The following is an 18,345-nucleotide window of genomic DNA, read 5'->3' on the forward strand; positions in this document are numbered from 1 at the left end:
GCCAATCAGAGTCCTGCTGTGTAAGTCGGAGCGTGTGTTGCTGCAGTGATGTACCTTGTTGAATTTCTCGCCCTCTGGCATCGACTGGTTGAGTCTGGTCTTCACGTCCTTCAGCTGCAGCACGCTGTCTGCCAGGCCGGCCTCGCAGCACTCCCAGTTCTGACACGCAGCACAGGAAACGCTCGTTAATCACAACACTGATCAATAAGCAGCAGATCTGACTGCGAGAGCGACATCACAGCTGCCTTAATATGTCATTAATGAGAACAGATGGGATTAACATGGTCGCTGAGGCCAACAGAAAGAGGAGGAGGCTTCACAGTCAGGGAGGGTCCAGACAGAATCCACAAGAGGTCCACATCAGGTTTACAATAAACATCTACAATATACAAAGGATTTTCCAAAACATCAAAAACAAAATCACTCAACTTTCAGGAAAAAACTGAAATTCACAAAAATAATTCAAAGCGCTAGAATTCCAGTTTCTAAAATGTATTAATTTAGTATTTCAAAGCAAATAAGATCAATATGGATGGGTTCAGTGATCTTAAATCCCAGTCCCAGCGAGGACCGACAGCTTCTCCTGCTATGTCGAGCAGTGACACATCAGGTGGCTGCTTACCTTGATGATGGCCTCGGTGAGGTCCATCCTTCTGCCCAGCAGGCCGTGCAGGTTGTCCCACTCCTCCTGCAGCGTCCCCAGGTCCGCCTGCAGCTGAGTCTGCGTCTTGTCGTCCCCCATGGAGAAGAGCTGCCGGCCGACCTCCAGAGTGTGGATGAAGCTGCTCTGATACCTCTGGAACAGCAGCTCTGTGTGCTGAGGAGGAGAGAACCTGAGCTGGTTAAGAGCTGCTGGCTAATCAAAGGCTTTCATGTCTTTTGATATAAATACAATCAGCTGTTGAACAGATACTCCTCCTGATTAAAGCTCCCATCAACACCTGGATGATTAACGGCGTTTTACATCTGCTCACCTGGAGGTCCTGCAGGGAGCGCCGGAGCTGCTGCAGGCTGCCGCGGGGCGGCCCAGCGGGGGGGAGGAGGGTCTGCGTGTCCGTCAGGAACCGCTGCAGCTTCCTCAGGCTGCGGCTGTACAGGTGCCAGTGCTTCACCAGCCCCTCCACCAGGGAGCGCCGCTGGTCAGCCCGATGCACCGCCCCCTGCCAGTGCTCCCGCAGCTGGGCCAGCTTCAGGATGAAGTCGCTCCTGGATACATGACAAAGATTTTCATATCTAAGCTGCGAACAGGACGGAGGGTTCTGGCTTAAAGTCAGAAATGAATAGAGGGAAGCCTCTCACCGGTCCTCCACCTCTCCTCTCTGCAGCAGGTGGAGCGCCTCTGTGATGACTGAATGCAGGATCTGATGGCCGATAGACAGCTCAGCCTGAAACCTCTGACACAGCAGCACAGATCAGGGTGAGTCTGTGTGTGTGAGTGTGTGTGTGTGTGTGTGTGTGAGTGTGAGTGCTGTTTGATACCTTGTGAGTGCAGAGCTGCCTTCGAAGGCCGGAGTATGAGGTGGCAACATCTACAGCCAGACCGTCCTCCATCCTCTGCAGGAAGGACATCCAGCTCTCACACTTCTGCTCAAAGCTCTGCTGCCTGAGCGTCTCCGTCTGCAGTGCACTGCACACACAGCATGTCCCACAGATTAACTCTTTAAACTACAGGTGAGATGTGTGGTGTCATGTGACACATCCCTCCTCTGTGTGTGTGTGTCGCTGCAGGCCCCACCCCCTCACCTGCAGGCCTCCTCCGTCTGTGCGGAGGTGTCGGCCCAGCGCCGGTTGAGGCGTTGGAGGCGGCGTGCGGCAGCGTCACCCAGCGTCAGGCTGCAGCTCAGCTCGTTCAGCACGTCCAGGTCAGCAGACAGGCCGCTCAGCTCCAGGAGGCCAGACTGGAGACATATGGCAGAGGGATCACAACAACACACACACAGACACACACACACAAGAGTGGAGGAGGAGATTACAGTCTACAGGTGTGTCCCACTGGCCTCATTCAGTTCTCTGTCTTCCTGTTTGCTTCCCTCGATTTCTAGATATTTATAAATCATTTGGTATTTGAACGATCGAACATATGATCCACTGACGTCTGATGAAAACTGAAGCTGAAGCTCCTCTAACAGTCCACAGAAAACACGTTTTAACAACAACACACAGAGGGCTCTCTCAATTAATGAATTAATAAATCAATAAATTAATAAATTAATTAACTAATTCATCCATTCATCCATCCATGCGGTCTCACCTGGTCTGCAGTGTGAGCCACATTCTCCACACGCTGCTGCCAAACCTGCAGACTTCCCTCCAACAGCTCCAGATCGTTTCCAAACTCCTGCAGCCGCTGAAGCTCCTCCTACAGACACACAGACAGACACGTCACATGGTTCTAGTTTATGGGTCAGTGTGACACTTGGTAAACAAACATCAGCTGTAAACTGAACAGAAACCTGAGAACGTCCAGTAATTATCTTCCCATCTGTTCACAGCACTCATTCCTTCGTACATTCATTCATGTTACCTGCAGGTGACCCAGCTTCCCTGATAACTTTTGGCTGAGCTGCAGGACTCCACGTGACAACAAGCGGCTCTCTGATTGGACCAGGCCAGCAGCTGAAGGTTCCAGGTGCCCAATCAAGCTCTTAGAGGCCTCCAGCACCCCCTGCAGGTCAGACTGCAGAACATCAGCCTTCTGCAGCAGGCTCTGAAACAGAAAGGAGGACAGAGGACACCAGTCAGAGGACAGAGGACACCAGTCAGAGGACGGACAGCCTTTGCCTAGCAACGGCAATCAAATTAATTACAGTAAGTTTACAGCTAAAAATGTAACTATAATATAATCAAATAAAATTAACAGGCTAATCATTATATCACTTATTATTAAGTGCAAATATATCAATATATTATAATTAACAACAGATAAAGACAGCAGCAGATGATATTAAAACAGAAGCATATACAGCCGCCTGTTTCTTTTTGTTTCCGTCACCTGGACATGCTGGATCCTCTCTTGAACCTGCTCCACACTGTTGTCCTGTGCAGCAGCGCCGCTCAGCGCGGCTGTGACATCACTCTGTAGCGCCTGCAGCCGCTCAGTGAGAGACGAGACCAGCCGACTGTAAAGCTCCCAGACCTGCAGCGTCTCCTGACTCCTCCGAAGCTGCTGAGTCAGAGCTGCAGACACCTCCGTCCAACTGGAACACATGTACAGTGTGAGGGCTCCTGTGTGTGTGTGTGTGTGGTGTCCTCTGAGTGTGTGTGTGTGTCACCTGTCTTTCTGCCGGTCCAGCCGCTCAGTGATGACAGCAGCAGCAGCAGGACTGATGCGCTCTTTGAGGGAGGAGACGGTTTCTGTCAGATCATCCCACTCCGTCTGTGAAGCTGCCGCCTCCTCCTGAAGACGCTGCAACACGTTTCCACACAGTGTAAACAAAGTGAGCTCGGCTAACAGGCTAACAGGCTAACAGCTGTGAAGAGCTGCAGATCAGACAGATGCATTGTGTCATGTGACTGCTGAGTCCATCATGGCTTCCTGCTCACACAGGATGAACACTTGTCCACAGCTGAGGTGTTGACTTACCTGAATCTTTTCGTGCTGATGTCTGTGTGCCTGCAGGCAGAGCTGAGTGCTGCTGCGAAGCTTCAGAGTCTGAGACGTTCTCACGGTTTTCAGCACCATGTGCTGCTGTTTGGTCTCCACGCTGCTCCACAGCTGCTCGGTCTCCATCAGCTTCTGCTGCACTGCTTCACTCTGAGAAAGACGACCCGGTCAGACGGAGAAGTGATGTGATTTAACTCTTCGTGTTGAACGTACCTGTTGTGTGAGCGCAGCACAGGCCTGGAGGCTTCTCTCTGTCTGACAGCTGAACGGGCTGCTGCCTCCACAGACTCTGAGCTCCTGCAGAGCTGCAGACTTCAGCCTGACGGCCTCCTGAAGCTCCTGATGCACAGACACGCAGCGTGACTGACACCGCAGGTGTTCTGACTGATCACTCAGATGTGTGCTCACCTGGCAGACGCTGATGCTGCTCTGCAGTTCCGTCCGGCTGCTGGGCATCTGAGCCGAGTCCATCCAGAGCTCCTGATCCCTCGTCCAGCTGCTGATGTGCTGCAGCCGGGCGGCCCGCTCTGCCCTGCTCCTCAGCTCCTCCTCCACCTCCTGAATCTAAACAGACTCTGTCAGCTGATCACATGACCTGAGAGGATCATATCACCAGCTGATTCTTACCTGGGTACTGAGGTGCTCCTGCAGACTGAGCCACTGATGGTTGAAACAGCCCTGCGCCTCTGCAAACAGGTTGTGCTCATAGCGCCCCCTCTGGTCCTCCTCTGCACTGTGTGACAGCTGGTTGACGTAGTCCAGTGTGGTCTGATGGGCGGACATCTCCGTCCGGCACGCCTGAAGAAAACAAATCAGACACATTCAAACGCCTGAGGACTCTCCTCCTCCAGCGCTGCTTGGACACACTCCGTCTGCACCTTGCAGTATTTGAGCAGCTGGGCGAGGTCATTGTTGGTGGAGGAGTTTAGATCCATCCTGCCGTGCTGCTCCTCCAGGTGAGCCTCAGCGGCTCCAAGCCAGGCCTGCAGCTCCTGCAGCGCCTCCTGCTGCGTCAGCATCTCCATCCATTGCTGAGGAGGAGGCGAGACTGATGTCAGGAATATTTTCCAAAAGCATTCACTCACACAAACACAGCTGTTCATCAGAAGAGCCGAAAGCAGAGCTCAAGTTCAGGAAGTGTCGGATTATCGAAGAATTTTTTGAGGTTCCAACATAAACGTTTCTGATTTCAGAGTCACTTAATTAACCCTATCCTGTTTTTATATGAGGTGAAATATACTGTTATTGATGAGGAGGTGGGCAAGAGGACAAACATGTAGAACTGAAAATCAAACAACAAGAATCAGCTAATAAAGAGGAAAAAGAACAGTGCAGGGAGAGGGGCTGAAGAGGAGGGACATACAGGCAGAGGAGGAAGAATGGCAGTGAGAGAGAAGCCAAAGAGAAGGAGGTGGAGGGGGGGATGGTTTCACACCGAGTGCTCTGGATGCCATTGTTGGGCACAGGGGGGATGTTTCAAGCTAATTGGTGGCAGAAGGGCCTGATTTAAACTGCTGCGTGTAAAACACACACAGCTCAGACACAGGAGTGTGTGTGGGGCTTCGCTTTTCAAATCAAAATCCTCACCGCGTGCAGAGCTCGCTGGATGGCGGGCAGGTCGGCCCGCAGGCTGGACCAGTCCAGGCCCACCTGTCCGAGCTGTCTGTTGATGGACGGAGGCGTCTCTCCGTCCTCTGGATCAGGGTCCTCTTCCTCCAGCTGCACCAGCTGGGCGCCAGCAGCCGTCACCGCCGCCTTCAGCTCAGATTTGGCCTCCAGCTCTTTGGTCAGAGCCTGAAACATGGCGTCGTTATTGATTCTGTATCTACATAAAAAAGCTTTGATACAGATGATGGTACTCGTCCTCACCACAGACTGCAGGTGGAGGTCCCGCCTTTGTTCCACAGCCACCTCCTCGTGGTTGGAGACTGTGAGCTGGCTCCATCTGTTGATCAGCTCTCTGGCTCCGCTCATCCAGTCACCCAGCACAGCAGAGTCACGATCAAACCTGATTATTGATGAGGAGATGCTCAGACAGAGATAATCAGAAGTATGTTCCAGGATCAGCTTCCTCTGGTCTCACCTGCTCCTCAGCTTCCTCTTCCTGCCACAGATGCTGTGTTCATGCTCCACCCTTTTGTTCAGGCTTCTCCAGCGAGCCTCCAGCTTACAGGTGGACACGCCCACTTCACCGCAGCCCGCCTCCTGCAGCCGCCGCCCTGCCCCCAGCATGAGGCTGAACTGCACTTTACTCTCCTCCAAACGGCGACGCAGCTCCTGTCAGACAAACACAGCACACACTGGTCAAGTCAGACTGATGCTAACACACACTCTGTTCCACATCCGAAGACATGTCTGTGATGGTCCCTTGAGATATCGAGATATTACTTTTATGACACCGGTCGCACCAGAAACCTTCTTTGCTGTGGTCTGCTGGGTGGAGGAATCTCAGAGGGAGGATTCTGTTTGGTAAGCTGTCAAGCACCCAGACGAACTGCTCTCGACCTCTGTTTGAGACGGTGGAGACCTTTGGAAGCATTTCAGCTGCAGACTGCTGCACCCACAGTGCAAGAGGGAACTACCCCAGGCAGAGGTGGAGGACTGGCATCCATATTTAGATCCACCTTCCTTCCACTGCCAACAACCTCCAGCTTTGAGCTGCAGATTTCTGAGGTAACCCTTCCTGTGATGGCCCTCTGTGTGGTGGTCTATTCATTTTCTAAATCATGGAAGAACTGATCAATTCTCCTATATGTAGTAGCACAGTTAGCATTAGCTTCACTGTCAGACCCTCTGTGCATGGTCTTCATATCCACACACACATGTGCTGCAACACCTCCTGCAGTCTATTTCCAATCCCACAGCAGAACAACAGAGAATATGAAGCGAAATGAGATTTAGGTGGAGGTCTCTGCCCGCCTAATAACTCCCATCAAAGGGGAGGAACATCCTGTTCTCCTACAGAAAACAACCTATTCTGCCCGCTTTAATTGAACCAATTAGGTTTTGAGTGCGATGCAGAAAGTACAGTGTAGAGAGCGCGCTCAGTGCACTGCAACTGTGCTCCGCTCTTCACCCGCTGCCCGCCGCAGAAAAAACACATTTATTTATAAAAATTACCCTGTAGGCAGAGAGCTCCTCCTCAGAGTCGCTCCACTGGTGCATCCTGGGAAATGATGTCTCCATGTCTCTCAGCAGGTAGTCTGACCAGGCGCTGTCCTCCTCCCACTGTGACCACAGCTGAGACAGATGGAGAAGAGACGATGATATTTCTGAACTTCTACAAGTCCGGATGCCTTGCTTCAACCTTCTGAATGACTGAGAGGAGTCTTCTCCATATAGCAGAAGACTCAGTGTAAAAACAAACCTGTAATGCGTCCTGCATCCAGGTCCCTTCCTCCAGTCCACGCTGCTGCAGTCGGGCCACCTGGTCCTGCAGGCCTGCTACTTTCCCCTCCCACCTGTGGAGGGCGATATCTGAAAGTCTGCTGGTCAGATACTGCAGGATGTGAAAGTGATGGTCCAGGAACTGGAAGAACTTCTGATGAGGAAAATTACACCATGTTGTAATATCTTCAGATAAAGATAACCTGCTTTTTAATTGGCCCTCTCTGACCATGTGACTGCTGAGCTGCTGCTGGAGCTGGGCCCTGCTGTGGAGCTCCGGCCCCTGAGCGAGGCGTTCAGATCCCAGACCGAGCAGGTCCTGCAGGCTGAGGACCAGCCGCTCATAGTGCCGCTCCAGCTCCACGCCGCTCTGCAGCTCCTCACAGCGGGAATGAACGGTGCCCAGTGCGGCGTCCAGCTCGCCCTGCAGGTTTGAGTTCAAACATGAGAATCTGACCCTGAACTGTGTGATGCCGTGCAGCAGCTAGCATACCTGCAGCCGGGAGGCCTGGTGGACGACAGGCGCAGGCAGGTGGTGTCGTTCAGCCTCCTCCAGCAGAGAGTTCACCTGCTCGACCTGCTGCTGCAGAGACTCCTCCACCTCAACACCAACCTGACAAATGAAGGTAACAATTAACAGCGTGCTAACCAGCTAACATGCTCAGATCACCAGACAGGGCAGGAGTTCAGTGCATCTAGTCTGTCCTCAGTCCATCCAGAGAGGTAGACTCAGAGGTGTTGGTGTCTCTGGTCCAGAAGCCCTCCAGCAGCAGCCTGTATGATGGTCTGCTGGATCAGCTCCGTGCTCTCTGCTGGCTGCAGGGACCAGGCTTCTAGTCCTCCACGCTGCTGATGTCTCTGTGTGAGGAAGAGGAGGCTCCATCCTGCGCTCTGATGTCTCCTCCCTGAATAAATGTCTCCTATCTGGACTCGGCGGTGGGAGTTCAGAGACCGCTGCGTCTTTGTCCTCACAGAGACGTGGCTCAGAGACAGATTTCTGGACGCCTCTGTCCAGCTGGACCGGCTGCTTTGGTGTTGACAGGCGTGCAGCTCTGTGCGGTAAGGCTCGCCGTGGTGGCTGCTGTGTTTCTACTTCCTGCTGCTCCCTGGTGGAGCAGAGGCTCCACTCCACAGTGACACATCAAACACATTTTATTTATGTGAGCTCAGAGGTCAAAGGTCACGCACGTAAGGTGGAAACAATACCTGTATCTGCTCACACAGCGTTCCACTGAACTCATGGGTTAGTTGTTGGACAGTGAGCTGGTTAGAGGTGAAGGCTGCATGCAGCACCTGGAGCTGTGTCTGTGGGTTAGACAGACAGGACTGGTCATGTGATCTGTGCTCACACTGCCAGTGATGACACACTCATGCAGGTCAGAGTAGATACGAGCTTCCACATGTGATCACTGAGTCTGACCTCTGTGTGTGCAGCATCCTCCTGCAGGCTTCTGAGCTGCTTCTCCCGGCTGCCCAGCACAGTCTGAACCACAGGAAGGACCCTCAGCAGGTCCTCCATGCACCGCTGAGCGTGCTCTGACCCCACAGCGCGGCCGACCTTTGACCCCTGAGAGGCCAGCTCGCTGCTGAGGCTGTACAGCTCTGCCGACATACTCTGAAAAGGAGTCCAGAGAGGCTGTAAGTTGGTCGTCGTAGAGCTTCATGTTAAAAAACTTAACAGGAAAAACATCACAGTCTGTTGAGTTGGTGGTTGCCATGGCGACCCGTCTCACCTGCAGCTGCAGCAGCTTCAGCTGTGTGTCCTCTGCAGGTGACTGGAGCTCCTCACTGATGGAGGACAGGGACATAGACGCCCCATACAGCACGTAAAACAAGCGCTCCTCCAGTGTCTGCTGGGCGCCCTCTGCAGGCGGGACCTGCGTGAGAAACATCATGTCTTAGCTTGACGCTGCGATGGTCAGCTCAGCATCATGCTACATGGCATTCAGCTCTTGTTGCATGTAAGCAGTTCAAGCTTCTTTTTCTTATAGAAGTTGCAGTACCTTCCTCTCATGTAGGGGGCGCTGAGATGCTATGCTATGATTCCACTTAGTACTTGTGACTCAAAAGGTAATTAAATCTATGTAAACAGACCCCCCCCCTTACACACAGTGTGTTGTATAGCCAGATACATATTTAGCAGGGCTAATATGCTAAAGCTCATATTTTAGGTGAGGACTTTTCTTAGTGCTTTGTTTGAAGGAATCATTAGTGGTGATGTTGAACTGACAATTACTTCAAATCATTGTTACATTTGAATATATAAAGTTTTCATAACATCAGTTAGAACCGCTGCACTGGGAGGTTGTGTTGTGTCCTGTAGCTCTGAGCTAACTGATGCTGGCTCCATCGTGTGTTGTGTGTTTCAGCCTATAAATGAGTGGTAATGTGTCCGTCCTCCTCACCTGATCCAGCAGCTCTGCACACGCCTGTCCCAGCTCTCTCAGAGGGCTGATGTGGGTTTGGAGCTCTTTCAGGTTCCTTGTGCCAATCATGCGCCCTGCTGTTCCATCACTGCGCTTCATAGATGAGTCTGTCACCTTCAGAGGGGGAGAGAGAGAGAGACATCAGAGACTCTAATCAGGCCCTGCAGGAGCTCCCATAACAGCAACGACACAACAAAGTGGCTCCTGCTCAAAGGAGGTGATAATCAGTCATGGCGAGAGCAGCTATTTTTCTTTTCTTTCCTGTATTTGAAAAGTGATAATCAAGCAGCTCGGCTGGCAGAAGGGAGGCCTTACCTCAGAGGGAGGAAGCAGCGCTGACTCCTCCAGAGACAGCAGCCGGCTGTGCAGGCGATCCCACTTCTCCCGAGCACGGTCCTCCTCCACATCAGCCTCAGCAGGAGGCCACCTGAGTGGGAGAGGACATTAACACTTCACTTTTACTTCCTCTTTTCTGTCTCTTAGTGCTACTCATCTCCACTTTTAAACTGCTGTATTAGATAAGAAGAGTAAACAAAAAGATTGATCAAATGAAATAGTAATAAGAGACAAATTAAAGGGTTAAATATGTGTAATGTGTTGCTTACATCTGTTATTATGTTAGCTTATTTACCTGACACTCGTATCCAATCAGACTGATTTGCTGGTGATCAAACGAGCTAGCATAACCAGCTAGCCAGCTAAGCCGTTAAGCTACATTAGCTAATAAAGTCACTAGTAAACAGTAGCTGCTCAGTATTCTGTTACTTTATTTATTGAGAGTTTTATCTGTGTCAGTATAGAAGCTACTTCCTTTGATGGATATTCAGACAGTAAATGATGTCATAGGAATGGATGGTGCGTTGCCTTGGTGACGGCGGGCTCTCGTCCTCTCCCTCCGGGCTGTACAGCCGAGTTCTGCTGCCCTGCCGGGCGATGGCCTGGGTCAGCCCTCTCTGCTCCGTCAGCTCCTGCTCCAACTCCTGCACAACGACACACAGCAGCACCAGCATGAGCTGAGCCGCTCTGTCCTGAACACATGAGTGAGAACATATTTAACCAGTTAACGGGCAGCGGTACCTTCTGCTGCTGCAGGCTGCTCTGTCTGAGCAGTTTGTTTTTTGGGGAGGAGAACATCTCCTGAACGCTGCTGCTGCGCTTCATCTGGGCCTGAGGGGGGCGCTCTGCCTCTGGAACGGACCTCTGAGGGAAAACACAGTCAGACCTCTCTGTGCAGACTCACAGTGAGACGCTGCTCCGGGCCGTATGTACCTGCTCCGTGTGGTCCGCCCTGTCCTCCCCCTGTCTGTCCTGCAGCAGCCGCTGGAAGGACACCAGGTCGGCCTTCAGGTGCTCCAGTTTGGAGGCGAGAAGCTCCGCGGCCTCCGGCTGGGATCCCACAGCTCCGAGTTCTTCCTGCTGCTGGTCAGAGGCCAGACTGAGCGCCGACAGGGAGGCCACCTTCTGCTCCATGTCCACCAACATTTGCTGAGAAAAAACACGATCAAACACTTCAACTGCTTTCACTGCAGTTTAACTCTTTGTGGTATTCTCAGTTCTTTCATTTAAACTCACACTTCAACTGCTTTCACTTGTTTTAATGGCTGATGTCACGTTCACACCCTTCACTGTTTGCACTTTATCTCACTTTAACCCCTTCATTTATTCCATTAACTTGTAATCTTTTTCACTAATCAATGTTTGCACTTCCACTGACATGTTAACCCTTAAGTTTCAGCTCTGTGCTTCCACCTCATCCAGTTCCTAACTCCACTCCAGCTCCTTTCAATATCTGCAGTTCTGGTAACACTGACTCCTTTCAGTGCTTTTATGTAGATGCTTTGTTCTGAGCTTTGTCTGAATTGTTTGAACTTTCCTTTCAGTCCGTCCAGTTCAGAGTTAAACTGCTCAGAGTGCAACGATCATGAGATAAAAGTCTGAGGTCAGAGTTCATACAGGCAGGAGTGGGTTCTGATGAGTCTCAGTCTGTGTGTTTGCACAGAGTTCTATTCAAATACGACTGGCCGACACGTTTAACCTCTGAAACTTTCATGGAGGCTCGAGTTACACCGTCAGCAGGGAGGAGGCCGAAGCTTTGAATACAGGCGGCGCTGCAGCCTGCTGGGAGCACGAATGGCTGCCGCAGCTCACATGAACGGTCCGTCACAGCAGCGCTGCCCGCCGAACTAACAGCTGATGTGTCATCAGGTCTCAGTTTAGTGAAGAGGATTCAGAGAAGTAATAAAAACAGTTTCACTTCCTCACTGACGAAACCAGGCGGCAGCTGATGGACTCTCTGAGATCTAAGATAAAACAAGAAGAACTGAAAGAGGTGAAGCAGACTGCAGTTCCTCCAGTGCCCACTAGAGGCTGGCTCCAAATCTGAGTCATCTTAAAATGTCCAACATGGTGGCGCCACCCGGACCCTTCCCACAAAGCTACGACTGTGTCCTACACATCCTGTGTGTGTTAACGCTCCAGCATCTAATCAATGAGAAAACACTGGTAAGAATGTAAAGATGGCTGCAGGTGTGTGTGTTTACTGTAGTTTGTACGCAGCGAGGTGAAAAATAAAATAATGGATGATCAGGTGTGTGCGTGGAGCTCTGACACAGTCTGCATGTCGAGGGCAGTGGTGACGACTTTACAGCCACAGTGAAAACAAGCGGCGCTGAGACGTGCAAACATGTCGTTAACTTTTACTGCCGGAGTCACATGATCTCTCTACAGTGACCTGTGGCTGATAAATACATATAAATATAGATCTGTAGCTGATAACCTGTCGGTGTGGTCCTGTGTGGGGGTGGAGCCTACCTGGCAGGTGAGCAGCTGCTGCTCCACGCCGGCCTGCGTGTCCACTGAGCCGGCGGCGCCTGCAGACGCCTCCAGGCTCCTCTGGGCCCTCTGCAGCCACAGCTCCAGCTCGCCGGCCCTCCGCAGGCACACGTGCAGGACGTCGTCATGAGGGCGGGGCCCAGGCTGCGGGTCCTGGCACACAAACACAACACACCCGGCTGAGCCCGTCTGCTCCAGGGCGGCAGGTGGAGAGGCTACCTGAGCAAACACCTCTGACCTGGACTCCCAGCCTCCCTGCCCCCGCCCAGGCCTCTCTCTCTCTCTCTCTCTCTCTCTCTCTGAGCTCCACCCTTGTGTGACACACACACCACTTCCTGGAGCTCCAGTGACACAGTGACAGAGAGAGAGAGGCCTCAGGCTGCCGGGTGGAGCTGACAGCAGCAAACACAAACACTTCCTGCTTCCTCCTCCCACTCTGCCCTCTCCTCTTCTTCAGACATCGTTTACACATTTGAACTGTTTTCTTTCAGCTCTGAGCTCACAGACATGAAGCGCAGGCTTCTCCTCAAATTAAAGTCATTTATCTAATTTATCTAATAAGTATTAATAATTACGTTTAAAAAACAAAAATGAGCACCAAGCTAGTAGAAAACAGTCATTAGAGCATTTTGCTAGAGGTAACATTGTGGGTAAGCAACACAAGGTTAGCCAGCTAGCATAAAGCTAGCCAGCAGCTGAGCCACATGGCTTCTCTCTGGCTGTGTTTACCAGTTGATACATATATAAAGCAATATAGCATTATGAGCTAAGATAGCAAGCTACACTACACACAGCTGCACTGCTTCCATTTGCTGGAGCACAGGCTTGTAACATGTTAGCTTAGCATTTTTATGTATTGTTGGCTAAAATGCACTTTGTTGGACATAGTATGTTTGTATCATCATGTCAGCTGGTAAACTTCTACAGGAAGCTAGCCAACCTGACATAGTTGCTAATGAGCTAGCTTCTCTGTTTCAACTGATGATGTTTAGCATAAAAGATTACATTCAATGAAATTTAAATTCTGATGGGGGATCCTGCAAACTTGTCACAGCTGATTATTATTGTAAATCAAGTTAAGAAACATTCCAGATAAATGCAAAGAAAGCAAACCCGCAGTGCATCTGATTCAGTCGGTGAACTAGTGAACCAGCAGGTGCGGCTGGTGGTGTGTAAACGACCCCCACCCTGTGTGGTTAGAGGGTTAGAGGGAGGAGGCGGAGCTGCCGAGTCATGCTGTCACCAGCCGGGCCTGGGCTCGCCCTGCATGTGCTGCTCACAGCAGAGGTTATTCAGGAGAATCCAGATGTGTGACGCCTCCACTGATCAGTGTGTGTGTGTGTGTGTGTGTGTGTGTGCAGCCCTCTGTGAGCTCCTGACACAGAAAAAGAGAGACAGTGGGTCAGCTGCTGGGTTTATTTGTGTTTGTGCTCTGGTTCAGACAGAGGTGAAGGTAGAACAGGGTAAAGAGCACATGCCCGGTGATGGACGCTGCTGTCAGGTGAAAACTTGCCCCCGATATAATCATTGTAATGATCAATTCTTGGATCAAATCATGTTGAAGCAGTTTCCACCTGCTAACAGCTGTGTGTTAATCAGTGATCAAACAGTGCATTTCCATGGCAGCGGTCCTCTAAAGGGCCCATGTCTTTGGAATAAAAGCTACATGAATGACTCCAGTCTGTAAACAACACACTCCACTTTATTATAAATGTTCAGCTGCAGGAGCGAGCACACAGGGATTCCTCTGCATGTGCTGGTGAAAGAGCCGGAGGAGTCAACCACGAGATCACCGATCAGGAGTCAGCGTTAGCTACATGACACATTAAACACACGGCTCACAAATAAAACATACCATCCATCGGAAACAGGTCCATGCAGAGGCTGGATACAGACCCCCCCCCCCCACACACACACACACACACACACACACACGCTAACCCTGCAGGCCAGCAGTCCGCCTCCTCGCTCAGCAGCACGTAATGTGCTGTGTCATCTCCCTGTGGCGACTCAGCAATCCTTCATGTAAACACACATCTGCTTTGAGTTAACTTTGATCCTGCATGTCTTTCTAATGCAGTGAGGAACTCATCAGTCCTCTGCCGTGTAAATGCACTGAAGGTTTCAGGTCAGACACTTCTAGAAAACAGAAACAGACGGTGCTCTCCTTTAGAGCTACAAGGCTACAAGAAGGTTTGTTCTACAGAGCTGTAGAAGGACCTCAGGCATGACTGTGGAGGGTTGATGGCTGGATGTAGCAGAGTTTCTAAAACTAGTTCCGGTATCAGAAATGAACAAAAGTTCTAGAAAGAAAGATGAAGCACGCTACAGTTAGCTCAAACATTAGCAGCTCTAAATCTTTGTGTAAAAAAGCAGTTTGTAAAACCTTTGGTCTGGAGGAGAAGATCCAAGACTACAAGCTCTGAAAGTGAAGAAGACATCCAGAACCTGCCTGTTGTAGGCTTGGTGCTGAGCTTTGGTTGGTTAACACCCCTGGTCAATAGAAACGTACAGTGTAGACATGTGCAGGTTCGACTCTAGAGGGTAACAGACTAGAAACGGTTCATGTTGGGTGTTGACTCTGGCATGGAGCTGTGAGTTATAATATGGCACTAGAAGGGTTGGGGTTTGTTCAGAACATTCTAGAAACAGGTCAGGTTCTGGATTTAGTTGTAGAATTTGGATAGAAAGTTCACGGTAGTGATGGAGTGACAGTAGAAGAGACGGGTTGACTCAGAAGTCCGTCTAAAGGAAGCCTGGAACTCTAGACTTGGAAGCTCTAGAAGTGGTTTCAGGGGGTGATTTTGTGGCAGGAGAATCTAGAGCAGCTCCTGAAGAACGGAGACAAGTTCTAAAGGTCTAGGAGTATCTAGGAGACTACACATCGCTGCTGGGAGCCGGGTGCGTCGGCTTTGGAGGTGGTTACGGTGGAGGCTGTGTTTACCATGCTGTCAGGCTGGGGCTGGGTTCTGACTGTGCCCAGGGGCTTTGATAAGGCTGCAGGTGAACTTGCTTCTGTGGTGTCAGTGGAGCCCTCAACATCCTGAAGAAAGTTAGAAGATCAGTCAGTCAGTCCAGAGATCACACAGTTACTCTGTTTAGAAGGTGTTACAGCATGTTAGGAGACCCCCAGCCGGATTGTGGGGGTCTGTGTTCAGGGATCCATTACACACTGCATCAATACAGACATGCAGCTCACATGTTTAAATCAATCCATCAGTAACAGAGCAACAAATGGTTAATCCAGAACTAACTGTAAACTAATCAAACCAAGTAAATCTCCCATCTATTACTGTACACTGGACCTAAACAGACTGCAGCCAATCTCAATGACTCCTCTAAGAAACTGGGCAGTGTGTGTGTGTGTGTACCATTGACAGTAAAAACTATGGACAGAGCTTCGGTGACGTCACACGTTTGTTTCTGAAGAGCCGTTTTGAGGCTCGGTGGGAGGCTCTGGGACGCTCTGACCGTCACGTCCGCCAAAACTCCAAATGAGCACGAGCGGAGTTTATGGGGGCAGGCAATCGTGGAAGCAGGAAACGCACGCTGTGATATGGCAACTGCCTGTCGCTCAAAGCGGCAACGCCCATAATTATGTGTAATTTTAAGTCCAAATATGATTAAAACGAGTGAGTTGTAAAAAAAATTCACCCCCTGTACAATTGACACTAGAAGGAAACCTATCATTTGAGACCAGAATGGTTTTTTGTACCAGTTTGTACCATTTGTGGTCTAACTGTAAAGCTCTGCAGGAAACTCTGAGTTCAGTCCTCAGTTTAAGTGAAAAAAGTTCCAATCTAGAAGCCATTAAAGTGAGGACCGTCTGCTGGAAGGTGCTGTGAAGTTAAGCTGTAGGGAAACGTGTGGTGCTCTACATCCTCATGCCTACGAGGGGTTAAACTGAGGGAGATGCGTTATACCTCGAGCTTGACATTCGTACTGATTTTAGAGACGTTCTTGTGATATTGTGTTTAACAGGAGGACTGATGAGAGCTACCTGCTCATGGACTGCAGTCTGCTCCGCGCTCCGTCCAGCAGCAGCTCCAGTCTCCTCTGAGGCCACGGCTGCAGGTTCCTGCTGCGAACAATAACAAACGAACAAACAGTTAACAGCAGTGTGTTAATGTGATTCCTACACACAGGGTTAGGGTTTATAGTGCCCTCTACAGGCAGAACACAGCAGAGCAGGAGGTTGAGGGGGGGAGAGGGCAGCAGAGGTGAGGAAGGTGAAGGCAGCACACGGTGACCCGGGTCAGAAACATAAATGCTTTACTCAAACTGGATCATCGGGCCCCAGACGTGTCATCGAGCTGACATCCAATCATCTGTGGCCCTCCTACACTGAGTGGCGCTGACCGGGTCACCAGGAGCTCAGCGGGGAAAGAAGCGTGAGAGGACAGGGAGTGGACGACAGGGAGTTCCACTGCAGCTCTGCATCTGTTTTTATTTTACCTCTGGAGACGCACTCAGGAAAGCATCCCAGAGCCACCAGAAAACACCGCCTCCACCTCCTCCACCTTCTTCCACTCTCTGCTCCTCACTCCCCGCCCGGAGCACGCCCGGACGCTCCTGCTGTTGACAGGAGACATGCTCAGTCACAGGAGGGGGAGGGGTCAAAAGTACATCTGGGACAGTGCGCTGTGAATGGCTGATGGTGCTGATGGTGGTGCTGGTGATGGTGCTGGTGATGGTGCTGTGACCTTCCTACCAGAGCTGTGCTTTTTGTTTTGCTTCTATTAAACCAGCCTTCATAGTCCTATGTTAGCATGTGTAGCCACTAAGTGACCCGTTCTTCCTCAGTGATGCAGTTAGCTAGTTAGCTGGAGGTTAGATAGCTGATGCTACTTCCTGTCGTTAGCTTTTAATTTAGCAACCTGATGGAGCCACAGATGACTTGCTGTTATCCTCTCTGGCTGCTAGCAGTTAACCAAGCCTAGCTCGCTAGCTTCACAGTAGAGACGGGACGTTGTTTAAACTAATTTTGGGGTCATGAGTGTTAGCAACAGGATGCTAACCGCGGTTCCATCGTCCACTGGTGTCCTGAACGTCCTTTGATTTGTGCACCTACATTATTATAAATTTACTGTGAAATGTTTGGATCTTGAAAATATAGTGTGACTGAAACTCTAGCGGTGTCCCAGCAGCTGCACTTTAACATGGAGGAAACATCAACAATCCAAACATTAGTAACATGCAGAGGGACGTGTGGTTGTGCGTGCATGTGAGTACGTGGAAGTAAAAACAACACAAATGTGTTTTTTTTGCTTTGCTAAGGTTTCTGTGCAGATGTCAGATTACTAAGTCACAAATGCGTGTCTTCTTACCGGAGTCTTCTCGGGTGTCTCGGACTGCCTCTGCTCAGGTGAGGACCGCTCCACCTTCAGCAATGCGGCCCCAGATCTCTTCAGCACGTCCTCTTCAACGTGGGCGATTCTGATGTGGCCAGGCTCCTCCGTCTGAGAGGAAGCAGGAAGTGTCATAGAACATTTTAAAACATTGACTTCCTCTGATGAAGCTGAACCCACCTCCTCCTTCTCTGAGGTGGATGTCTGGAGCTGGGTGGTGGTGGGCGGAGCTTTGGCTTGGATGGGAGTTGGAGGCTGCTGGATGAACAGAGCAGGAACCTTCTACAGAGACCAGAAGGTTCACAGTGAGGGTCATGCCTGCTTTAAACATTGATTGATTGATTGATTAGCTGACCTTCTCCAGCTCCAGCAGCAGCACCTGCAGCTGATCCACCACAGTGAAGACAGTCAGAGTCTCTTCAGCCTTCTCTGGAAGACAGAGTCCTGGTTTACATTTCTGGATCTCAGCCACAGTTCTCCTCATCGACTGGATCTTCTGGTCCACCGCCTGCACACATCAGAGAGCACACAGTGACCAACAGCAGAGAAACATTCAGATTTCCATCATCCATCTGATGATGAAGGCGCCACCTTCAGGCTGTCCTCTCTCGGGCTGGGGAACGTCTCTGGTGAAGACAACGAGTTCTTGATCTCCGCCACATCATTCTCCATCCGCCTGACTTCACTCTCGATGGCCTCCACCTCCTACCAATCAAACATCAGTCAGTACACTGGAGGATTTAAAGGC

At 50.7% G+C, this 18,345-nt stretch overlaps 1 protein-coding gene across 1 annotated transcript in view; it reads right to left on the reverse strand.

The window, feature by feature from the left end:
• syne2b (spectrin repeat containing, nuclear envelope 2b) overlaps nucleotides 1–18,345 on the reverse strand; it is a 77,382-nt gene that overhangs the window by 18,564 nt on the left and 40,473 nt on the right. Inside the window, exons 72-109 of the mRNA XM_028395971.1 lie at nucleotides 18,189–18,302; nucleotides 17,953–18,105; nucleotides 17,778–17,879; nucleotides 17,577–17,708; nucleotides 16,705–16,824; nucleotides 16,250–16,330; nucleotides 15,122–15,292; nucleotides 12,229–12,468; nucleotides 10,687–10,902; nucleotides 10,495–10,617; nucleotides 10,282–10,397; nucleotides 9,733–9,844; nucleotides 9,397–9,531; nucleotides 8,725–8,868; nucleotides 8,412–8,606; nucleotides 8,198–8,296; nucleotides 7,485–7,604; nucleotides 7,221–7,415; nucleotides 6,972–7,145; nucleotides 6,725–6,844; nucleotides 5,688–5,881; nucleotides 5,474–5,612; nucleotides 5,192–5,398; nucleotides 4,483–4,635; nucleotides 4,232–4,402; nucleotides 4,013–4,168; nucleotides 3,818–3,943; nucleotides 3,584–3,754; nucleotides 3,273–3,406; nucleotides 2,993–3,197; nucleotides 2,525–2,707; nucleotides 2,252–2,359; nucleotides 1,744–1,898; nucleotides 1,480–1,627; nucleotides 1,300–1,394; nucleotides 975–1,206; nucleotides 623–817; nucleotides 55–159 (exon numbers count right to left, since the gene is read on the reverse strand). Of these exons, the coding sequence (XP_028251772.1) occupies nucleotides 55–159; nucleotides 623–817; nucleotides 975–1,206; nucleotides 1,300–1,394; nucleotides 1,480–1,627; nucleotides 1,744–1,898; nucleotides 2,252–2,359; nucleotides 2,525–2,707; nucleotides 2,993–3,197; nucleotides 3,273–3,406; nucleotides 3,584–3,754; nucleotides 3,818–3,943; nucleotides 4,013–4,168; nucleotides 4,232–4,402; nucleotides 4,483–4,635; nucleotides 5,192–5,398; nucleotides 5,474–5,612; nucleotides 5,688–5,881; nucleotides 6,725–6,844; nucleotides 6,972–7,145; nucleotides 7,221–7,415; nucleotides 7,485–7,604; nucleotides 8,198–8,296; nucleotides 8,412–8,606; nucleotides 8,725–8,868; nucleotides 9,397–9,531; nucleotides 9,733–9,844; nucleotides 10,282–10,397; nucleotides 10,495–10,617; nucleotides 10,687–10,902; nucleotides 12,229–12,468; nucleotides 15,122–15,292; nucleotides 16,250–16,330; nucleotides 16,705–16,824; nucleotides 17,577–17,708; nucleotides 17,778–17,879; nucleotides 17,953–18,105; nucleotides 18,189–18,302 (5,739 nt within the window). The remainder of the gene's footprint in view (nucleotides 1–54; nucleotides 160–622; nucleotides 818–974; nucleotides 1,207–1,299; nucleotides 1,395–1,479; nucleotides 1,628–1,743; nucleotides 1,899–2,251; nucleotides 2,360–2,524; nucleotides 2,708–2,992; nucleotides 3,198–3,272; nucleotides 3,407–3,583; nucleotides 3,755–3,817; nucleotides 3,944–4,012; nucleotides 4,169–4,231; nucleotides 4,403–4,482; nucleotides 4,636–5,191; nucleotides 5,399–5,473; nucleotides 5,613–5,687; nucleotides 5,882–6,724; nucleotides 6,845–6,971; nucleotides 7,146–7,220; nucleotides 7,416–7,484; nucleotides 7,605–8,197; nucleotides 8,297–8,411; nucleotides 8,607–8,724; nucleotides 8,869–9,396; nucleotides 9,532–9,732; nucleotides 9,845–10,281; nucleotides 10,398–10,494; nucleotides 10,618–10,686; nucleotides 10,903–12,228; nucleotides 12,469–15,121; nucleotides 15,293–16,249; nucleotides 16,331–16,704; nucleotides 16,825–17,576; nucleotides 17,709–17,777; nucleotides 17,880–17,952; nucleotides 18,106–18,188; nucleotides 18,303–18,345) is intronic.

This window comes from Parambassis ranga, chromosome 22 (genome assembly GCF_900634625.1).
Source record: "Parambassis ranga chromosome 22, fParRan2.1, whole genome shotgun sequence".
NCBI classification, from domain to species: Eukaryota; Metazoa; Chordata; class Actinopteri; family Ambassidae; genus Parambassis; species Parambassis ranga.